At 48.0% G+C, this 23272-nt stretch overlaps 6 protein-coding genes across 6 annotated transcripts; 3 read left to right on the plus strand and 3 right to left on the minus strand.

Annotated features, from left to right (window-relative positions):
* Positions 1-132: 132 nt before the first annotated feature.
* On the minus strand, positions 133-2069 carry TGAM01_v201553 (spermidine-3; the record flags this gene model as incomplete). The annotated part of the gene is made up of 3 exons (XM_018806356.2): positions 133-410; positions 754-1335; positions 1742-2069. 3 exons carry the CDS (start codon positions 2067-2069, stop codon positions 133-135), a joined length of 1188 nt encoding a protein of 395 aa, XP_018660387.2.
* A 1573-nt stretch (positions 2070-3642) lies between these two features.
* TGAM01_v201554 (hypothetical protein) lies at positions 3643-5259 on the minus strand (the record flags this gene model as incomplete). Its single annotated transcript, XM_018806355.1, has 2 exons — positions 3643-4184; positions 4461-5259. The coding sequence occupies 2 exons, from the start codon at positions 5257-5259 to the stop codon at positions 3643-3645; spliced, it is 1341 nt and encodes a 446-aa protein (XP_018660386.1).
* Positions 5260-6732: 1473 nt separating this feature from the next.
* Positions 6733-7742, plus strand: TGAM01_v201555 (hypothetical protein; the record flags this gene model as incomplete). Its single annotated transcript, XM_018806354.2, has 2 exons — positions 6733-7035; positions 7101-7742. 2 exons carry the CDS (start codon positions 6733-6735, stop codon positions 7740-7742), a joined length of 945 nt encoding a protein of 314 aa, XP_018660385.2.
* A 6319-nt stretch (positions 7743-14061) lies between these two features.
* Positions 14062-14476, minus strand: TGAM01_v201556 (hypothetical protein; the record flags this gene model as incomplete). The annotated part of the gene is made up of 3 exons (XM_024548790.1): positions 14062-14179; positions 14236-14310; positions 14400-14476. Coding segments are annotated over 3 exons (270 nt in total), but the record flags the coding sequence as incomplete, so codon positions are not given.
* Positions 14477-16079: 1603 nt separating this feature from the next.
* Positions 16080-17731, plus strand: TGAM01_v201557 (guanine nucleotide-binding protein alpha-2 subunit; the record flags this gene model as incomplete). The annotated part of the gene is made up of 5 exons (XM_018806353.1): positions 16080-16197; positions 16398-16582; positions 16767-16924; positions 17067-17325; positions 17387-17731. 5 exons carry the CDS (start codon positions 16080-16082, stop codon positions 17729-17731), a joined length of 1065 nt encoding a protein of 354 aa, XP_018660384.1.
* Positions 17732-20003: 2272 nt separating this feature from the next.
* Positions 20004-22851, plus strand: TGAM01_v201558 (beta-glucosidase; the record flags this gene model as incomplete). The annotated part of the gene is made up of 8 exons (XM_018806352.1): positions 20004-20130; positions 20211-20293; positions 20374-20537; positions 20604-20826; positions 20891-20994; positions 21057-21186; positions 21281-21447; positions 21498-22851. 8 exons carry the CDS (start codon positions 20004-20006, stop codon positions 22849-22851), a joined length of 2352 nt encoding a protein of 783 aa, XP_018660383.1.
* Positions 22852-23272: the final 421 nt, after the last annotated feature.

Below are 23272 nucleotides of genomic sequence, written 5' to 3' on the forward strand. Positions count from 1 at the left end.
ATTCCTTTTCACGTCCTTTTGAGTCCAACTTTTTTTATCCTTCTGCGCTAATGCCATTGCTCATCAAATGAATATTCCTTCATGTTTCATTTTCTTTTCCAACACTCTTTATCTCGTCCATGTCAACTTCCCTTACTCCAGAGCCTTCTTAGCAAAGGTGGGCAGGATGAAGCTGGCCTTGTGGATCTCGGCGTTGTAGTAGCGGCACTTCTGCTCCTCCTCCTCGGGGGTCCAGCTGCGCAGGGGAACGCGGACGTTGCGGTTGGCGTCCTTGCAGCAGACCATGAAGCCGATCTGGCCGGAGGGGTAGGTGGGGATGGTGGTGTAGGCGTACTCGGCGACGGGGAAGATCTCCTTGCAGTCCTTCTTCAGCTGGGTGATGAGAGGAAGGTGGAGCCATTGGTTCTCAGCTGTACGGAATTACACGAGTTAGTTATCGACTGGGTGTAATAACGATGGAAAAAAAAAGCAAAATGCATAGGGAGCTGACGCTCTAGCGGAACAATGAATGTTCTGCCCTATGATCTTTCATAATAAGCGGCTGTACTCGGAACTACCGAGCGGCCCTCGTGAGAAAGCAGCACTAGCTCTGGCAGCCCCTAGGGAGTCGGAGTATGGATGCAGTCACCAAAGCTGGTTCCAAAATGCAAAAGGAAAAATTGCAAAATGCAGGAAACCAGAACGGGTCGCTCTAGCATGCCGGCCAAAACCCTACAGGGGCTACACGCCTTCTCGAAGAAAAAAGAGACATACAACCTTGGGTAGTGATGACACCGCCCTCGCGGAGGGCGTCGTGGAGAAGCTGGAAGTAGGGCTTCTTGAAGAGGCTCTCGGCGGGACCCTCGGGGTCAGAAGAGTCGGTGATGATGACGTCGAAGGTGTTCTTGTAGTCGTCCAGGAACTTGAAGCCGTCGCCGACGTGGGTCTTGGACTTGGGGTGGTCGAAGCCGACGGACATGTGGGGGAGGAACTGCTTGGACAGGCGGATGACGGCCTCGTCAATGTCGCAGAGGATAGCCTCCTCGACGCAGTCGTGCTTGACAACCTCGCGGAGGACGCCGCCGTCACCGCCGCCGATGACGAGGACCTTCTTGGGGTTGGGGTGGGAGTTCATGGCGAGGTGGGTAATCATCTCCTGGTAGGAGAACTCGTCGCGCTCGGTGGCCTGGATGACGTTGTCGAGGACGAGGACGTTGCCGTAGTCGGTGGACTTGAAGATGAGCACGTCCTGGTACTGGCTCTTCTCGTGGTGCAGGACCTTTTCGACCTTGAGGGTCATGGCCTGGCCGGGCCACATGTTGGAGATTTCGCGGAACCAGCCATCTAGTGTTGGAGCTGTTAGCATGTATATGCGCAACGGTAGTAATGATCAATGAGTGCAATATCAAAAACACAGCTTGATCGAGGCTGGCTTTTCATATTGGCGTTTCCCCTCCAGCTCAATTGGAGAATCCACGCTGACTTTTTTTTTCTTATCACGATTTCTTATCGCAGCATCTAGAATCAACAAAACAGTCTCCCCTAGCTGTCTCAAGGCACATCCAGCATGTCACAGCTTCTGCTCCTCTTATACATCAAATAACAGTATTCAATGGAGTTGCAGAAGCATGTGCCGATGCTTTCAACGTCATGCCCCGCCATCCATGAACACGGCCATGGAGGGGCAATTGGAACAAAAAAATTTCCAGAGCAGCGGGGTATAAGCACACAAGGTGAGGATGGGCTTCGGCAGCAAACCTACCTTGGATGGTGGGGTGGACAATTTCGTTGGACATTTTGGCTGTGGTGTGAAGGACTCGTGAGGATAAAACACGGGGTATCAATGAAGGAGAAGAAGAGAAAGGAGAAGAAAGAAAAGAGAGTGACGGCGGGCGAGAAAAGTTAGGGAGCCCAGACGCAGGGAGCCGAGCGCCTAACTCGCGACAAGCCGTAGCTGGGCTTGAGTCTGGTGGGGTGAAAATTTTTGGCGCACTTTTCACCGACTTGAGCCCAAGAATGTGGTTCTGGATCTGATTCCGGCTCTGGCGCTGCGCGACGGACAGCAGCCGTAGGCGGGAGGCAGCAATCATTTGGACGAAGCCATGGGGATATCTGATTTGTTTCTTTACCTACAGTATGCCGGAAGAGACGTTTATTCTAACAGTATCAGCAGAAACTTGTGAGATTTGGTACCTGATGATAGGTACTTTACACCTTGCAGAGTGCTTGCAGCTGCCTGTACCTGGCCGGTACCGTTTTGAGAAACATGACGTCGGGAAGCTCCAGGCTAACCGAGACCAGTCATTGCACTCCAAGCCCTCCATTGGGCTCCCACACGGTCTGCTGATTGGCCCAGCAGACAGCTCTAAGCTCGAAATGATAACCTTATAAGTTTTTTTTTTCCTTTGACTAGGCCGTCACAGGTACCTGGGGCCGCAGGGGAGAAAAAAAGTTAGTGGGTGATGCGGAAGAAGCTTCATGCTGGAGCATCTCATGACTGGCTACCAAGTTCCGCTTGCTGCAAATACGAACCCACCGGGCCTAGAATTTCTCGGGAAATTCCCGCATCAGGCAATTCATCACGCTATCAATATCACTTATAACAGACTATCACTCTTATGAGCATTTCATCGCAGTTCTTGCAGCTATTAGGCCTTGTGGGTTGGCAAGCCTAGAAGCATTTGCTTGGAGTCTACCAGATGGTGGGCGAAATATTCAGTGAGACTGCAACTTTGTACATGACATGGTATGACTTGGTATAACCGAATATACTTTATGAGTTCTACTCATATGTCATGTTGATTTTGGAAATGTATTGTAGATAGAGATCTTCGGCAATTTAGCTTTTTTATCTGCTGCCTGGAATTCCTTTTCCACCCCTCAGAGTGAAAACCATCTATCCCCAGGATTCACCTACCCTAAATCTTATCAGCCTTCATATTTTTCTCTCTTCTCCCATGCAAACTCGTAATTACTATCTTGTACTATATCTTCAATGTCTGCATCAGTAGTCTTCTATCCTATAACCGTATCATCTCTATTTATAGCTGTAGATCAACGGATTTCATGTCCCAAGTGAACACATATATGAATCAGCCATGTTGCAAAAAGAACAAAGGATAGAGTTGTCCTCTTAAAACAAAGTTTGAAGGAAAGCAAAAAAAGAAACCAATCATTTTTGGAAATATAGGAAAAGCCCAACGCGGGGGTCGAACCCGCAACCTTGAGATTGTATACAGAATGTGTAACTCATAAGAGTCTCACGCTCTACCGATTGAGCTAGCCGGGCAGGCTAATTGTTGGATGGACAGGTTGAATAAACAGCTAATGATGGTTTGTTCCAAGGCGCCACACAGATCGCTAACAGTCCGAACGTCCGTTCCGCCCATAAGATACCTGCCAAACGCTTCGAATATTGCTTAGATGTATTCTCTTTTCCTACATGCTATGAGAACGAATCGAATGTCTCGCCTAATAATGTTCCACAAAGGCGGGAGACAACTCGTTTCTGCGCTCTGTACGCCTTCTATCGCAAATGAAGACGACCGCCTACATGTATACATTAGCACAGAATATCATTACGGGAAGCATGATGTCCAAAACTTCTTTTATTTATTACTGGTCCTATCTAGAGATACTGCAAAGATTTTGAATGGCATACAATCAGTTGAAGTTCATCCAAAGCCCATTCTCGAGGTATGGTCGGGTTCGCCTCCAAGGAGCATCGCAATCTATCCGTATCTGCTCCAATGAAATGGGCCGGACTACTCGCTCTGAAACCTTCAATTCAACCATTGCGTCGCCGTGAGACCGAATAGTATCGCTGTCAAGCATTTCGTATACAACATCAAGCCTAAAGCCTCCACGCCTAGTAGTGACAGCTCCCCAGGTCTCGACGACTGAAGGCTGCAAGATGAGGTCCCAAGTACCTTTCCATGTGATAACAGCACATCGTTGTTCTTGAAGCAGCTCATATCTGAAAAGAGCTGCGAGTTTATCTCGACCGTTCCATATTTCCATAGTCCTGAGCTTTGGCATACGAGTAGCCGCCAATCCTGCTCGTTGAAGCATATCCATGATGTCTGTGGGGCTCTGTTGAGGCGTCAACAGTTGCGAAGTGAGAACCAACAGCGTCAGGTTGGGCCACTCCTGCGAAGATTGATCATGAGCGTTGAAGAAGTCGCAAGCGTCCACCATGAATGACCCTGTTAGAGATTCAAAATTGAGACTGGCTTTCGAAAGGGATCGACCAAGGGCTGTGCTTGGCGTCCGGTTGATCTTGAACGTATCAGGTTTCTGCATACTTCTCGTTGAAGTTTTCGAAGACTGTCAGGTGTTTTAATCCTGTAAAGGAAAGGTACTCGAGAAGTTTGAGATGGGCTATACCAAAGGTAAACGTCGGTAACAGCAACACCGCCAGACAGTATAATACAATACACGCAGTATACTGTCCTTGTCAGTAAGAATCAAAAATTGCTTACATTCGTCTCTAGAATCCTGTACTTCATTACACCATTCCCTCCATGGCTCATAATGGAGCTCTCGAAGCATTGGCAACCGAGAGAGCATCTGAGCAAGCGCCCGAGGCTTCCAACGCCGTCGACTTTGTTGACGTAATAACACGCTGGTAACCGCTGGGACCAAGGGCAGTCGCTGCCACCATTCATCCTCTTGCTCGTCATTGGCGAATGGAAGAAAAATAACATGATCCGGATTCATAATCTCGCCGAAGACTCTGTTAATGGCGGCCCCAGTCACGTTGTTAGAGCCATGTTGATTATCGGCCGCTATGGCCCGGCCCGCTTGCTCAACTACTTGGTTATGACCTCCCGTGCTCCATGGAATATCAGGCTCAAAGGTAAGATGTGGGAACCAATGCTCCGAGTCGCTAGGCGAATAGACCGAGATGTCAAGTGTTAAGTTGCTATGCGATCCCCAGTGGTTGAGGACTGAGAAAAGCTTCTGCAGTGTTGTCATGATGGTTGCATTTTCATCATCATCCGTATCAAACGTGCATCGTTGTGCGCAATCAAGGCAACAGTATTTGTCCAGTTCGAGGCAGAGCCACAAGTAGCGTACCAGAGATCGGTTGCGAGATGTCATTGCATCAAAGTCGACGAGACGTGAAGGCGTCAACCTGATTCGCGCAAAGGTGTGTTGCTGGATCTTCTCTTGCCATTCACGCGATACTGTAGCAAATTTGGCCAACTTGCCACCATCTTCTATCAGTTTTTGGAGTATCTCATACTTGATTTCCAGAGGAAACCGGTGCCAAGACATCTTGCTAGCTGTTGCTGTTGCTGTGGTAAGTGGTGATTGTATTGATACCAAGATAGAAAAGGAGAGTAGATTTCGGAAAGGCAGGGAAAAGTAAACAACGACAAAGGCTGGGTTTATATGGGGAGGGATTGTGGGTTGGCCAGATCGTGACTCTTATTCAAGCTTTGCAATATTGTCCACCAGTGGATATTTTAGTCAAACTTCAACAGTTCTCAAAAGTTTAAAAGCTCGCAGTCGGCCGGATTACAACGTGGCTTGGGCATGTATAATATGGGGGTGCCTACCTATACATGCAGCTATCAACACATGTACTTGGGAGTATATTGGAAAGAAAAAAGATAGGCATTAGGTTATTACTATATGGCCATGAGCTCTGGCCCATAGTGTTCTGAGGCAATCTTGTTCTATGTTTACCAACCTGGCATATCGCTTTTGGAAATCTTTTTGGTGGTAGTCACAGAGAGTGATATGCCGTTATACATCCTTTCATGGCCTTGCATTTGCGGTATAGAGTATCATAAAAGTTAGTTTCCTCTTGAAACTATCTTACATCCGCCAGCAACTATCTCGAACACTGTCTATTCTCACTTGAAGTTGATCTTTTGTTCGCATCGATGGTAAGTAAGTCTAGGGTGTAGAGTTTTCTTGCTCAATGTAGCACAGCCACTAATGTGCATCCATCTTCTCTCAAAGGTTGTGCTGTCACGGTTCCGTCTGCGTTGGCGATGACGAAAGCCTTACCGTGGCCGTTTACCAGAGTGACTTGTGAGTATTGCGCTTGAAGGTGGCTTGAAATGCTCAGCGAACATGTCGTAGGGTAGTAGGCAATGTCATTTAGAGGCAATGTTCTAGGAATCACGATACGAAGTACACGCCTGTACTTGTAATCTTCTTACAGGTACTTGTTCTATGGAGACACTAATGCAGCTGACTTTTCGGGCCGCTACATATAGTTTACACGTGTGTATAGCACGCATTAGGTACATCTAGAATTGCTAAGAAGGGGGCTCCTGAAGCGATAATACACAGAGAGATGGCACTTAGATATTAACAGTCAATATAGGAATCTCCAGCTATGAAATATTATTTGACGCTCTATACAGTTAGGCTTAGCAAAATACCTCTTAAAGTAATGAGATATAAAAAAGATATAGATTGAAAGCTACAAAAAACTGCTCCATAGGAAACAGCTGCCTTACTACCGCGTCAAGGTACGAAGTATAGAATCCGGAGAATAACATCCGATTACTACAGGAGTAACGGATTACACATGTGCTATCATCTGAATGGACCATCTGTGGCGACTCAGCCTCGCTGTGGTCATTGTGGGACAGATGCCTGGTGTATATGCCCAACCCCGCCGGGCTGCTTCTAGTACTCTTTGTGCTACAAAGTCAGCTTTTCTGCTATTAAAAAAAAAATGGAAATCTACCTTCTAGGTATTAGCCAGAAAGTAGAACGGACGAATCAATAATGGCGCTCAATTCGCAATTCATTGCTTCCATACTGTCTGCAAGAAATGAGAATAGCTTCTCGCTTGCGAATGCAAACGTGGACTTTGCTCTTGTCAGAGTGGAAGTTCCTAAGCAATTCGAAGGATTGGGTAACGCGCTCTCGCAGCACCGTCGACAAAATGCCGAGTCCGGACCACAGCATAGAATAGCTCGCAGGCTCGGGGCCTTGTTCGAGCAGATCATTCCGAACATCGACATTCTTACTGCTGCATATGGGGAGAGAGCCTCGGAAATTGCGACTTCGCCTATATTCGATCTGAAGGTATGTAGAACTCACCGACTTCCATATTGTACTCGAATGTGTTGATTCTGAGAAATCTTTTCAAGAACGCTGATCACGGTCCATTTTCTGGGCATGTGGGAGTGGACGGCACTTCTATCTACGCAGCAGCATCTTCTGGACCAAGTATAATCGCACTACATCTGCTTGCTTGTATGCTGGCTCGGATGTTTTCCAATGTTGAGGCCACGGCCATCTGGATGCAGCTCGTTGACGGTCGGCTGAAAAATCTTGAAAAGGTTTCCGAGACTTCTCAAATACAGGGTCTTGCAGCTTTATATGCGGTGGACCAAGGTCGTCAGATCTTGCGAGACGATCTGGCGAGCTGGGACGCCAGCGCACGAGCGTGGTTGCAGACCGCGAACGAAGTGAAGAAGCGCGAGGATACACAACTGAAACTCATTGTCAAGAATATTCCATCGATACACAGCTCCGGTACAACCTACTCGAACGTGGTGGAGAACTGGATTTTGGCGATGAAGACGACCCAGGATCTGATCCAGGGCGTACCACAGGATGTAACAAATGGTTCCGTAATATTGGGACTCATGTCATGGCACATCTATCCAGACTTGAACGTCTTCTCTCCGAACCGAGATGTTAAGTTTAATGACCGGCTTGTTAAGCCTGGGGGAGTCATCACACTTGGGCTGGAGGCAAAAGAGAAGAATTGCTCTGGAGTTAGCTGATCAGTGTCGCTTTCTCACTTGCGTTTTTATGGAGATCCGGTTGTTATTGAAAAACGATTTGATGAGGACAGTGACCGGGTCACAGTTGAAGAGCTCCGCTACATCACTTTTGGATGTGTCCTTGGAGGGTGGACTCAGCCAGCATTAACTGATATTGAGGAAGCAGCAGAATGCTTTTCCGCCCTGGGGGACGCCCTTGGACTCTACGTCAATCCAACCGACGAGAAAGGCCATGATGACTCCCTAGGCTGGATCACCCCTCTCATTGACACAGCAAATAGTTTCCTATCTGCTGTTGGAAAGGAAAGAGAGGCGGCGCTCTACTTCGTTGAATTCGGCCGACGGAGGGGCCGAAATTTCCTGGACGATGAATTTCTCAATACTGCCCCCATGTTTGGGCTGCTTAATCAATATCTTCTATTCAGACTTTCGCCAGATTTTTTTGCTCAGCGTCATGACATGGAAGGATCTATCTCAATACTTCGACGCCTCGCTCAAGACATGAATTTGCATAGCACTGATTGTATAATTATTACTAAACCCGATTTAGGGCGCCAAGTTGACGAGATAGCCCAGAACGCTTTTATTCACAACGAAAGTAATTGGGAACTTGCTTCTGCCATACCCATAGCACGATAAAGCAGGAAACGGGCTTACGATGGAGAGCCCCAAGTTAGACAACGGTATTCTCGATGGGTTCATATCGACCGTACTAAAGACCCTCAATTGCAAAGATACAATATTTCTTACGATACTGCTACTGAACCATGTCTCCCATACCAGCAGAGCTCCGGTTGGTTTCACTGGCTACCGAATGAGACTGCCGTTAAGCGATCTCAAAGGTGCGTTTGTGCCGAAGATGACGAAGGGTCTTGTCGCACCTCTTGCCCATGTGCAAAGCAAGGGCTCCATTGCACTTCATTGTGTTTATGCCTATCAACTTTTGCGGGCACGGAGAAAATTCTACAATGCACAAATGTTCGAAGCTGCCAGTCCGCCTCAGGGTATGTAGATGAAGATTGCTACTGGCTCTCCGCAAGAAGTTTTATGTTTATTGATGATGATGAAATATTTTCTTCTCGCGGAAGGCAATTCCGATGGGTTGACCCTCCTACGGAATACGCTCAGGACTGCGATCTCACAGACGAACAGTACTGTTATCCTATATATTCCTTGGATGCGCTAGAAAACCCTTACGAGCATTTTCATTCGAATAATGCAAGGGAGAGTGAAGTTCTATTCCAGTCCGTGGAGGCGAATGGAATCGCCACGTTGCTTCTCAGAGATTCCGCTATGGTCGATGTTCCTGCGTATACGCTTCCCAAATTGGCAACTGTCCTTCGCTCCAGTGCCCTGGATCCCAGTCTCTTGAGGAAATACCTCGAAGCACTTCCAGAAACAGGCATAATGGAATTTTCAGCTTCCTTACATAGCAAGCATCAAAGAAGCGCTCTATTTTTTAGATCTTTGAGAGCCACATCTGCTATATCAGACTTATACAGCGATTGGCCGGGAGCGACGATGTCAATTGGCATTACCAAGCAACCCATAGGACGTGCATTCTGGGCTGTTAATGCTTTTGATCAGACTGAACTCAAAGAAGAAAACTTCTGCAGAGCCATCAAGTTTTCATGTCTGGCAATGCTTGAATCCGGTGGATGCGACCTGCACCCGGACCAAGTTGAGCACGTCATGGCCATGGCGACCGGGAATTCTATCTATACTTCAGAAGCCCTGCTTCAAGACCCGGCCATACAAGACCTTTCAGGCAAACCGGGATTCAAAGGAATTCGACGCATCCACGGTAACTTGGGCTATCCTGGCGTTGTCATGCTCATCCCACCCCCAGTGCCTCGGGTACTGCAAGCCAACTCGATGCGAGGAAGATTTGTTCAGGCCGCTAGCTTTGATGGACAACCCAAAGATTCTTTCACCCAGACATCCTTACATCTGAAGCTTACCGACTTCAAAATTCCGTTGGCTAACGCTCGAGGCGCTGTTGATGCCGACATAGTGATGCGCGAAGCTCTGATATCAGTGTACAATGGATCAAAATGGGTCGCTGATTTAGACATCATACGTGCACTACAGAGCGAAGACTTGACTCGTTTCTTCGACTGCACTTGCGTGCGTGACGATGTTGATGATAAAACTCTTTGTCAGCTTCTCGCCGACAAGTTCGGCAATCAGCTCAAAGTGATAACATCATGGGAGGAACTGCTCTTATGCCAAGAGAATTTAATGGTCGGGGAGTTTGGCACTGTGCTTGTCTATGGGAGCTGGTTTGCCCGACTGGCTGTGACGACACTCGCAGTCCAGATGAAATATCCTGCGATTGCTTTGCCATCTCATTGCATATGTTTCCAGTGTGGACAGAAGATTCTGGATCGGGACTCTTGGGCTTCAGCAGCAAAATATTCGACATCTCCCCTACTGTTTATTATATAATTCGCAATGGCCATCATCTATGGCAATCAAATATACACAGCAGCGAATGCATACGTTGTCAGAAAAGTTCAGATACCTGACGAGAGCCTACTCGTTTCATAAAGCTATTGTAAGAGAATGAGAATAGATTATCAGAGGCAATTTTTTGGTATACGCTACCTGCCCGTCTAGTACACATAAGTGTGCTTGATCGGATGAAGTCAACGGCCATCTAATGCGGAACTGTATTATCCAATTTAAAAAAAAAAGTCCCTTTTTGCACGCGAAACGGTAGAAGATAGAAAGCTAACTGAGGCAACACAGATATAGCTACCGTCAGGATTTTGGATGGCTACTCCTTACGGCACGACAATCTAGAACCAGACCAGATCACCGTTGGGTCAGCATGCCTTTACGGCAGGTCAGATAGCCTACGACGATCTAGATGACATAGGATTGGTTTCTTTCCCTTTGGGGCAATTCTGCATGCTACTGCGGTTGGCTCCAAGCGGCGATCATAAAGAGAAGTTGTTCGCAAAGGGCACAGTGCTTATAAGGCACACCATGTAATCTGGGATAAAAAGAAAAGGCTTCTTTTTCTGGAATTTCTTAGCGGCCAACACCCATATTCGGTCATTGTTATACTTGTAAGATGCCAAGGTCGCATTGCAGCTGCTTTTGGTTCAATGCCCGATGTAAGAATGGTCAGCTCAGAGTGGCATGGGTGTAACGAGTGAGCAACAATTCTATGAGATGTTCGCGATCCTTGATCATTATCCAGTATGGAAGCCGTTGACTTGATTTAGTAAAGGGGGAAGACAGTGTGTTGCCTCCTTTCAGTATATAGATAGCATCAGAGATAAGGGGCGGCTAAATGGCTGGGATTTTGCTGTCCGTTGGTTGCAGCAGTGTTAGTTATATCTCAAGGGTGCTCCAACCTACTTGTACATGGGCATCAACTCCACACAACGAGCTGACAGATCGGTAGAATAACACTACTGTGCGAGTAGATTTTGTTAGATGTCTCGTCGAGTTCTTATACATCATGTCTCTTTTCCTTGTGGTATTTTGGCATGTCACTCATTCCTAGTGGCAACCACGATGGAAATGAGTGATAGACTCAGGGGGTTAAGACATTGACAGTCGTGGTTAGTAACTTGATGCTACCCTACAGTAGTGAGCGTGAAGTGAAAAATGACTTATGCTTTTTACTATTACATTTTAATAGATAAATAAACGAAAGACCACATCCAGCCATTTCGATGACTGTACATGTCAACCATCAAGCTCCAAGAATATCTAAGACATTGCAAGGCTACGCGATCTGATGAACACCTGCAAGCAGTGAACCATATTATATGACGTATCAGTAAATGCGGAGCGGAAGACTGTCGTACGGAGTAGCATTTATCAGAAATCTAGCATTACAAAGCATCTATGATGGCGTTATCAACTGAATCGCCCAAAATCTGACCATTGCGGAGATGAGAAACTGCATCTTCTAGGGTACACGAGCAGACGTCCCAGCGGATTTCAACGATTCAAACCACAGACGCAACAGACAATGCCCAAGCAAGTTGGCAAGCCAAGGGCGATTCCCCGTCCCCTGTTCAAGCTAGTCTTACTCGTAGCAGTCAAGAGGCACCCTTTCGAATCTAGTCCGGCAGGGATGAGGCCCCCGGCATAACTACCAACGCTACTCTATCCTGGCCATGGCGCCGATGTTTCAAATCAAACATGGCCCGCCATCGGCGCACTAATCTTTTTTCTCTCGCCCAGGCTTTGACATGTCACAAACTAGGCCAGTCAGGCCAAGAGCACGTTGCGAAATTGCCACGCGGTTTTCCTGGTGCCGTCAACCAAATGAGGCCTCGAGTCGAGGGCTGGGGGCGGGAAGAAGAGAAGGCAAAAGCAAAAAAAGCTGACAGGTGACAAGGCCTGGGAGTTGGCAGCAGCACACCAAGTGAGCCAAAACGTGCGTCAGGGAGGGTTGCACGAACCCAGAAGGAGGTTGGTTTGCTTTTGCTGCTCTTGTTTGTCATTTGTTTGCCAGTTTGCCCATACTGCACATACTTGTACATACCTACACGCTACTGCTGCACAGTTGTTGGACTGGACTCAAAGGTCCGGGCTGAGCCATGAGCAGCAGCAGCGGGAAACCATCCGGCTTGCGACCTACGGACTACAACCGAGTCCATTGTTGTGCTCGAGGCAATATGTACTACTGGCTAGCGGCTTCAGCAATATACCAGACACTGGAGCCCAATACGACAGAGTTCTCCATTATTGCCAGCATTTTGTACTGCACTTACCCCAACGAGGCATTTTTCAGACTAAATGTCATTGACTAGGCCGGCCCTGGCAAAATGCACCTGTAATTGCACGCTCGCCAGGAGAAAGTTGCCCAAGAGATCGTCCTGCTAGCATCCATGGATATAGGTCTAAGTACTAGGCATGAGATGCAAAGAATGCTGCAAATCACTTGCATACCCATGAAACTAGACGAGCATTTGTGAGTTTGGTTTTCAACTATGTACATACGCTTCTCTACTCGTGACATTTTACCTCGTAGTAAGTGGAGTCTGCACCATAACTTGCACGGATACTTACTCGCATCCGTTTTCATGTATCTACACTGTATCTGTCTACTTCGCTCCTCAACTTGGTGTGAAATGCCACTGCTGCACGAGCAAGGCCCGTCTCCCAAGTGAGGTCGCAGCAATGCCACCTCGACGACTCCTCTCCTGCCACCTCCTCCACGGCCACTCAAAGTGCCGAGCCCACGCTGCAGCCCCAAGTGTCTTGGAAGCCACGAGGCCGGCGGAGGATGGATGCGAGACAAATGGAAACCTAACCTTAAATCTCCGTTTGCGGCCGATGCCTCCACCGACTGGAACTGCGAATGGCGATTGGGCGGGCACTGCGCTGCGCCGTTGAGAAGATGGAGTCCATGTTATCTCGGGCCTCACTCACGATGCAGAAGGGATCATCGCCGCTACGTGCCTAGCAGGTACTGCTATTTAGCATGCCGCGCACTATGACAACCTAATGGCAGTTATATAATAAGCAATACCAGTAGATAGGAGCTATATATACGCATCAATGCTATGGCTTCTCGTATGCAAAAAGAACCCAGGCTAATTGTGATTAGAGGAGGCCACTAAAGACGACATTAACCGGCCGGTCTCTTTTTTTCCCCCCTCGCTAGCATACATGTACCCATCATCAGCAGGCTCTTATAAAAAGTTGATCCGAACTACCGCATCTACCGCATCTCCATTACATGCTGTGTTCCATTCAATGTACACACACACAACTCCACTCAGCACGCGAAGGCGGAGAGCCTCCCCCTGGCACGGGCCGCCTTTTGCCACGGCCGCGTCAAGTAGCATCTTCACTACAAAAAAAGAGAAGAACAGAATTTTCTGTTTCCGGGAGAGGTGTTTATGCATGCTATACTTGAAATGATCTAAGATGGTATTTTTATAAAAACAGAAAAGCCACGCGGTTTCGAATTTGCAGTGGCTGAGACGGGCGAGGTTGGTTAGTGGAACGCTGGCGTCATGGGCATTGATTTGCATCCTTCGTCATCAGATGTCACTTTTTATCTTCAACCCCCCGAATCGAAACAAAGAGGCACTGGCTAGGCGTCTCCCTACATAACGCAGCCGATATCTTCATGCTTACCCGCACCAAGCCAGCACTACCTAAACTAGCCGCACTATCACTACTACCGCTCTATATCCCGAGAAGAATTCAAGGGCGATTATAATAATTTTTTGGTAGACTCGTTTTCGAGTCAAGCGGTGCAAACTCGGATTTTTGTCATGGGTATATTGATTGCTTGGTGCCCGACTGGTAGAGAGCGCATTGTAAAGCTCGTAGCGTAATATCAAACACGAAGCTTTTTTCCTTTCTTTTTTCCTTGCCTTTTTGTCTGGAGTTGCCGTCCCCATTGATTAGCAGTTTGTCTTCTTGGGGTGGCAGCGCAAAGTCGTAGCGCATGAATCCTGCGAATCACAATCGTCAGCAGGCTGCAGCCGTCTCTTGCTCACGTCGTACATACACATGGCTGCAGAAAGAAGTGCTCACAGAAACAGGAATCGTGCAGCCAGTATGAAGCGATGCGCAAAGAGATGGCCTATCCTATGGCTGTGAGCATGCGATATACCTGTACCGTACTGTAGAACCACCTTCGTGACTCTTACTCGTACTGTAGACTGGACCTACCAAGGTATCAAAACTGATTTCCTTCTTCCACAGACTTTTACGTACTTTGCTTTCCACTGCTGCAAATTTTTTCTTCGTCCCTTCTTCTTCTCTCTCGTGATATCATATCACCACAAGTCTCCGCATGGCCCAATGCAGGGATAGCCAGACCTCTTCATGTCATGCCACGCCCGTGCCACGAGTCGTCTCGATCCGCCATTCCGGTAGTCACCACCGTGTCTCGCCAAGTTGGTGTGCAAAAACGTGTGCGCTGCATGCAGGGACCACTAATATGGAGTTGAAGAATGAAGAGCTCTCAGGTGGTAGGTCAATAGCCGTGCGGAGTGCGCAGCCGCAGGTAGCGAGTACCTGGGCCGTGGCAACGCATCTGGCCCGCCCGGTACTGGCGACCTCGGGCCTCTCTGTTCCGCCCCTCCCGCAGACTGCGCTGCGCTGCAAATGGCACGTCATGAGTGCGTAGCTGGTACTTCCCAGATGAGAGCCCACTTGCATGACTGACAGTACCGTCTACTCTGCGCTTGACCTGCGCTGCAGAACCTGAGCGCTACGCATATCCAGCTAGAGCGGTACCGTCTCAATGCTGTCAATGCACGCTGCCGACGCCTCCAATTTCGCGCCGATTCAAGGTACCGGCTGGCTTTCGGCCGAGTAGCGCGTAAGTACCGCCCTGCCGAGTCCACCAAGAGCCCCTTATTTGCCCCCCCAGCAGAGCGCCATCGAAGGCCGCTAGAGCGTCTTGGTGTCTCGAACAGAAGCTCAATGGCAGGCTCGGCTGCAGCAGCCACTAGAACGGGCCCTGGTCGCTGCAGGCTGGGGCTGGTTCACTGAGCCGGGACCCCCATGCCAAATGCCATCCTTGGATGCTTCAGCGGCAGCTTGCTCAATACAGGTTCGTTCGACTCCTGTAAGAAATCCATCCCCCGGAGGCAGAAACAGGCTGCTGTTGCATTTGGCCATCCCCGGCTGCGGATGGGGACGAGCGAATCCCGATTCTGCCGCATCTTCGCGTCTCGTTTTTCCTCCTCTTCTTCTTCCTCTTCCTCCTCGTCTGAACCTTAGCCGTTGGTCGCCACTTTTCCGCCGTTGCTTATCTTATTAGTACAGTACAGTACGTAGTTGCTGGCAAAGGCTTGATCTTGGCTGTGGCCTTGCTCGGTGGAATTGCTCTTCCGTGCTGCCTTTCTTCTCTTCTCCATCTGTGCTCTGATCTCTCTAATCCCCTTCCGCGCCCGATCGACGACGAACAGCGACGATTGACGGACATCACTCGTGCAAGAGCGACGGGTCGACAGGGACCTTGGAGATTGACAGGGGCTTCTTGCGCAGCATATTGACCACGATCGCGAAACATAGGGGGCCGAAAGCGAGAGAGGCAGCCTTGGAAGCACCGCTTTTCGTTGCCATACCTTCGCTTGTTGCAGCACGGCGGCAACCTTTGTTGCTAAGCGACGACTTTTTCTTCTTTTGCAATTCTCATCGTGACGTCCCGGACGTTCACGTTTGCGCATAATAAAAAAAAACGACATCGAAAGGAAAAAGGAAAAGTCTGCTGCTCGTTGGCTCAAGACTTTCCGCAAAGCGCTACTTCCGTGAACGCGACTCCACGGCAATTCGGCTTTTGCATCCTCTTTCCGGCATTTGCTCACCACGACGGCCAATCTGTGGCCACACACCACGACGATGTGCTTCGGGGCTCGGAATAAGAACGAGGATGGCGAGGCTCATTCTCGGGAGCTGGATAAGGTCCTGCGCCAAGATGAGAAGCGCATGGCAAAGGAGGTGAAGCTGCTGCTGTTGGGTAAGTCTTGATTGCGACATGTTCGCTTTCCCTTGGTCAATCTCAGCCAATCACGCCAAACAAGGAGAGAAAAAAGAAAGAGGGGGAAAAATAAGAGATATATATTGGGAAGAACATACTGGGAGAGAAATGAAATGGGGTTATACGTACCGCTAATGGCGTCGTTATATCGTATGTGCTAACGCGATTTGTCTTAATAGGTGCTGGAGAATCAGGAAAATCTACCATCCTGAAGCAGATGAAGCTCATATATGCTCAAGGCTTCAACAAAAACGAGAGGCTGGACTTCAAGCCGGTCATCTTCAACAACATTGTACAGTCATTCAAGACCATCTCCGAGGCAATGGCCGAGATGGGATTCGAATACGACAGCCCAGATAACGAGGTTAGTATCTTTGCCTCTTGGTGTGGCGCCCAGGCATATTATTATGATATGCATATGCGTTCATTTACAAGCTTATTCTTGTGTTACGTCGTTCACGGATGCAAGATGTAGCCTGAGGAGGAACGACGGCGTGCTACACGGTTCATGGCAATGAAACATGGCTAACACAAAATGTTATTTATAGAAACACATGGCGCACATTTTGGTCGATGCCGAAATCAGCCCAGACAGCAAGATGCCCGAGGATTACCTAGAGCCTATCAAATTGCTATGGCAAGACAGTGGTGTAATGGCCGCAATTGCCAAGGGCAACGAATACGCTCTGCACGACAATCTCACATAGTCAGTTCTAATTCTGCTTTCCTTTTAACGCTCCAGTAGCTACTGCGAGGTTTTTTTCTTTTTTCTTTTTTTTTTTTCTTTTTTCATTTCGTTATCATCTCTCTCTAAGTAACATGTATGGCAATGACTAACCCCAGCTCAGCTTCGTGACCGATATCGACCGGATATGGGCCGACGGTTATGTACCAAATGACCAAGACTTACTCCGCTCTCGATTGAGAACAACAGGTATCATAGAAACTGTCTTTGATCTAGGTCAGTTGACATACCGCATGTTTGACGTCGGTGGCCAGAGGTCAGAACGAAAGAAGTGGATCCATTGCTTCGAGAATGTCAACTGCTTGCTCTTCCTCGTCGCCATCAGCGGTTATGACCAGTGCCTTGTTGAGGATAAGGACGGCGTAAGTGCCCAAATTGATATTTACGATGATAGGATACACAAACTAACGCAGGCGGCTGCAGAACCAAATGAACGAAGCTCTGATGCTGTGGGAGTCCATCTCCAACTCACATTGGTTCGCCATGACGTCGTTGATCCTCTTCCTCAACAAGATGGATCTCTTCAAGGAGAAGCTGCCCAAGAGCCCGATCTCCAAGTACGGCTTCACCGACTACCACGGACCTGAAGACGACTACAAGGCGGCCAGCAAATACTTCCTCGACAAGTTCCGCGCGCTAAGCAGAAACCCCGAGAAGGAGATTTACGGCCACTTCACCAACGCCACTGACACAAACTTGCTGAAAATCACAATGGGTTCCGTGCAGGACATGATTATTCAGAGAAACCTCAAAAAGTTAATACTATAAACACCCCAGTTCATCGTCTTTGTTTAATTCGTTTTGCACCGCGCTGAGAACCTTTTTGCCAACTCTTCTTTTCAGGTTACTTATTTGAAGCGGCCTTCAATTTGCCAAAGTACTGATTATTATCATTGTCGCCTTACCTCTTTTTTTCTTCTTCTCATTATTATCTGCCGGGGTGTCGATCTTTGATTCAACGACAGAAACACATACAAGTTGACTCCTTCGGTTTAGGCTGCCCAAACTCGACTCGGGCACCTTTTCATGCATGATTATGGCATCTTACGGCTTTCACCTTCATTATTCATCGGCAGTGAGAGCTCTCGGCTGCTATTTGCGTTGTTTTGTCTTAACATATATACATTAGCGGGGAATATGTCACACTCTTCCGTATTTGTTACCCTTTATTTTACTGTTATTTATTATTTTCCTTTATTATTATTGTAGTCATGGCCATTTACGGGGGGTGGGGGGGGAAGGGAAGAAGATTATTGCAGGATGGACGGAAAGGCAGCAAGACGTCTGTTTTTGTTACTACACGCTATTAAGACTGGAAGTGAAGTGAATGGGGGAAGGATCTGAAGTGGAATGGAATGGGGAGGAGAAAAAGGAAACCAGGGCATCTTTTTTTGGATAAGAGAAAGATATTGGTGGATTTTGTTATTATTATTTTTTGAACCTTTCAGTGATACCTAACCTTTTTTTTTCTTTAAAATTTTCTCTCTTTCGCTCTTTGAATTTATATGTCTTCAATATTACGTGGGCATGTACAGAGAAGAGCGCCTATTGCTGTCCTCTTTTTTTTTGGTTGATGTGAAGATGGTGCTAGCGGCTTATAGCACGTGGTAGATTGATAGGCAACAAGTGCTGTTTGAAGCCTACCTAGCTAATGAATACCGAGGAAATTGCACTGCCCTTGTACGATCTATCTTGAAACACTGACATGCACATATTAGCTATCGGATTTAATCTATTGCTTTAAATTTGCATTGAAAACTAAAAGAAAAATATTGGTTTACATCTTTTTCCTCTGCCTTTTGGGATTGAGTCTGAGTGGTGTTGCTATATCCCAAGGCTCAGTTAGGTAGGTACTTTGCTCGAATTGGTTGTACCTTCTTGACCCAATTACGGCCCGCTCTAACCCAAGCAAGTCACAAAGCAATTTGGCGCAGTGGAAGCGCGCCGGGCTCATAACCCGGAGGTCGCACGATCGAAACGTGCAATTGCTACTTGCTCATATTTTTTTTTCTCGAGTCAAATCCACTCACAATACCAAGTTTGTGTTTTCAAAACCTATACACCCCTTATATATGCTTCATTTTCCCTTCCCTTTTTCCCTCTTCTAATTACCAGCGGGCAATAGGTAGTATCTCGTGTTTGCTCCGTAAATAGATCACCACGGCCGCACAAAAACGAAGCAATCTTCAAGGCCTTTTTTCCTTGCGTCATCGACACTCCAATCGTCATAACGGTCCCCACAACACGGGTAAACCGCCAACCTGAATTCCTATTGGCCCGGCCCCCCTCGCCAATCGGGCTAATGATGCGTCTTCCTTCCCGCATTCATTTTGCGGGGAAATGAAAGCAGCAACCACCATGTTGATCGAAAGAAGCCAAAAGCCCATAAACAGCAACAATAGCGCGGTTGCATGGCAACAAACTGCCGGTTGCGGTTGCATTCGACTCGGATGTTACTCCGTAGCAGCTAGTTCATTAATACAGGTTTCTTTCTCGCTCTCTTTCCCCTCTCTTGCATCTAGCGGGTACCGTGAGCTGGCCGAGTACCTACAACAGCTGCTAAACCGCTGCTAAACAGCCGCTGCCCAATTTGTCAGTGAATGGATGAGGAGGTGACCCGAGCTGCGTGGGATGCGGAGACTGAAGCGGCCCGTATTGAAGGGAGCTTTTTGGTCATACATGCATGTCTTGGATATTCGGACGAAACTACTACTGCTAGCATGAACAATCGACCAACGTCTTTCCCCTGCCCCTTGTCGCGTCTCTTGCACTTCTTTCCCTTCTCCATCCTCGTCATTTTAGTTTCGCTGTCGTTGCTGCGTGACATGGCACTGCTTTATTTCTTGCAGAGTTGGAATTCGCGATAGTGAAAGCAAATACCTATCCCGATATTGGTTTTTTAAAGCTTGCAAGCGAGCGAGTGTTTCTTTCCCCGATTTCAGTTACTCTGCATTGTACAACACGCATTGCCGGTTATAGCTTCATATTTCTCACCTCCAGTGATTGACACTTCTTCTTGTTTTGCCTTTGGACAGAACTCATGGTTGCTATCAGACGGGCTGCCCTGCTTGCGGGCCTGGCGCAGTTGATAAGCATAAGCGCGGCCCAAGATGCCATCACGGACGACTCTCACTTTTATGGCCAGTCACCGCCGGTTTACCCATCACGTAGGTTGCATAAAACAGGGCCTGTGGAGGGAATATGGTGTCTTTCAATACTATGCTAATCCTATCGTTCGCTCAACCAGCCGAAATGGTGGGCGGCAACGAGTGGGAGGCAGCATTTCAAAAGGCGAAACTGCTGGTGGGCAAGATGACTTTGGAAGAAAAGGTGAGGCCAAGAGACGCGGCGGAATCTAACATGCCATCGTAATTAATTCTTAACTCTCCTTCTAACTCCCTGTTTGCTAGGTCAATCTGACGGCAGGCGTCACAAAAGACTCTACATGTTCTGGCAATATTCCTGCCATTGAGCGTCTACACTTTCCGGGCATGTGCCTCAGCGACGCCGGTAATGGTCTTCGCAACACAGACTTTGTCAGCGGTTTTCCAAGTGGTATCCATGTTGGTGCTAGGTGAGGCTTCCCCGTCTTAAAGCTCAATATTCTACTGGGAACATTGCCGGGTTAACCATGCTATAGTTGGAGCAGGGACTTGGCTTTCCGGCGTGGCACTACCATGGGCGGTGAGTTCAAGACGAAAGGCGTCAATGTCCTGCTTGGTCCCGTTGTTGGCCCTGCTTGGCGTATCGTACGTGGAGGCAGAAACTGGGAAGGCTTCTCTGTCGACCCATGGTTGTCTGGACAATTGGTCGCTCAGACTGTCTCTGGCATACAGGGGCAGGGTGTTATCACCAGTACCAAGGTAAGCATTCTTTGCGCAACTAGGAGAATTGAAACGATCAATATTGATCCCAAGTGTTTTGCAGCATTACATCGGCAACGAGCAAGAAACCAACAGGAATCCAGAAGGAAATATATCTGCTGTATCTTCCAACATTGATGATAAAACTATTCATGAAGTATATCTATGGTAAGCATTGCCACCTACTAAAAGCCACCTAGAACCAAACACTAACTGCCCATCTTCGACAGGCCTTTCCAGGACGCTGTAAGAGCCGGTAGCGGAAACATCATGTGCTCTTATCAACGGGTCAACAATTCGTATGGATGCTCTAATAGTAAGACGTTGAATGGTCTTCTCAAGTCTGAACTTGGATTCCAGGTACGTAAAATTCTCACTCAAAGTCTCCTATTTCTCACTTCACCACGACCTTTCGCTACCATTACGGCAATACTAACCAGACATTCGAATCCAGGGATTCGTTGTTTCTGATTGGGGTGCACAGCACGCAGGAGTTGCTACTGCAAAAGCTGGCCTCGATGTAGCCATGCCTTCGAATGGTGGTTTCTGGGGCGATCATCTCACTGAAGCTGTCAAGAATGGTTCACTGCCCGAGTCTCGAGTGACAGATATGGCAATGAGGTAATGATAGTGCCGACTGTTGAAGTCCACAGACGCTAACACACATCTAGAGTCATTGCTTCTTGGTATCAATTCAATCAAGACCAAGCATTTCCAAAGCCCGGAATCGGCATGCCTTCCAATGTCCTTGATCCTCATGAGATTGTGGATGGGCGAGATCCAGCTGCCGCCCCAGTTCTCCTTAATGGAGCCATTGAAGGGCACGTTCTTGTCAAAAATACAAAGGATACTCTGCCCTTGAAGTCACCTCGCATGCTTTCCCTCTTTGGCTACTCAGCCAAGACTCCAGACGGCTTTAACCCATCTTCAAACTCATTACTCAGTCAAAATTGGATTACAGGTCAGGAGGCGGTTAATTCTAACTATGTTTCAGAGAATGGAGGGCCCGCATTCGGTGAAAATGGTACCATGTTTGGCGGTGGTGGTTCTGGCGCCATCACGCCGGCCCTCGCCATCTCTCCATTCGAAGCATTGAAAATGAGGGCATACCAAGATGGCACGGCGGTGTTCAACGATTTCATCTCCGATCGGCCATCTGTTGAGCCTAGCTCTGACGCCTGCATCGTTTTTGGTAATGCGTGGGCCTCTGAAGGATCTGATCGTCCCGCGATTCGGGATGACTATTCAGATTCACTAATCAAATCGGTGGCGGATCAGTGTAACAAGACGGTTGTCATCTTCCATAATGCAGGACCTCGACTAGTTGACGGCTTTGTTGATCATCCAAACGTTACAGCAGTCATCTTTGCCCATTTACCAGGTCAAGAGAGCGGCCCTGCGCTCGTTTCCCTCCTCTATGGAGACACAAGTCCCTCTGGTAAACTCCCATACACAGTTGCGAAAAATGAATCCGACTACGGCGATGTGCTTGATCCGGCACAGCCGAAAGGCGAGTTCGCAAACTTCCCCCAGGCCGATTTCAACGAAGGAATATATCTCGACTATCGCTACTTTGACAAAAAGGGCATCGAACCTCGGTACGAGTTCGGGTTTGGACTTGGTTACACCACTTTTGCATATTCCAACATATCGATCAACTACATCGAGGGGGCAAATACATATCCCTGGCCGGGAGGCCCCATCGTAAGCGGCGGGCAAACCGATCTCTGGGATGCAATCGCCACTGTCAGCGTAAATGTCAAGAACACAGGCAGCGTTGCCGGCGCAGAAGTGGCGCAGCTCTATGTTGGCATTCCGGGAGCCCCAACGAAGCAGCTTCGTGGGTTTGAAAAGCCCTTCTTACAGCCTAACCAGTCAGAAGCAGTAACTTTCCATCTCACGAGAAGGGACTTGAGCGTTTGGAGCGTTGAGAGACAGAAGTGGCAACTACAGCAGGGCACGTACAAGTTTTACGTGGGGAGCAGCAGCAGACGGCTACCCCTGAACGGGACGATGCACTTGTAAAAGCAATACTACCATCATGATTACTTGAAAATGGGATCTTAGATTCAGATCAAGTATGACAATGTCCATCAACGTGTCATAAAAGCGTACAGTAAGCTACATAAAGCATTTGCGAAGATTGCATGATGTATATGCAGCCACTACTACTTCACATTTTACAGCATATTAGATCTTTGTTTCTTCCAAATAAGCCATCTAATAAGGAGAAAGCTTAAAAGGAAGATCAAAAAGTGTACTACTACTGCCATTGGACCGATCGTATTCACCACTTTTGAGGTACTCTAGTCGCTTCATTGGGCAACCTGCCTTTTGAGCTGACGGCCGCCTGTGAACCGTAATTCGTGCAATCAGGTAGGCATGCCAGACTACGTCTCACCGCCTAGGTTTATTGTTGGCTACTGCATGCTTACTGTACTTGCCT

This window comes from Trichoderma gamsii (genome assembly GCF_001481775.2).
Source record: "Trichoderma gamsii strain T6085 chromosome Unknown Scaffold_4.2, whole genome shotgun sequence".
Classification (NCBI taxonomy): Eukaryota; Fungi; Ascomycota; class Sordariomycetes; order Hypocreales; family Hypocreaceae; genus Trichoderma; species Trichoderma gamsii.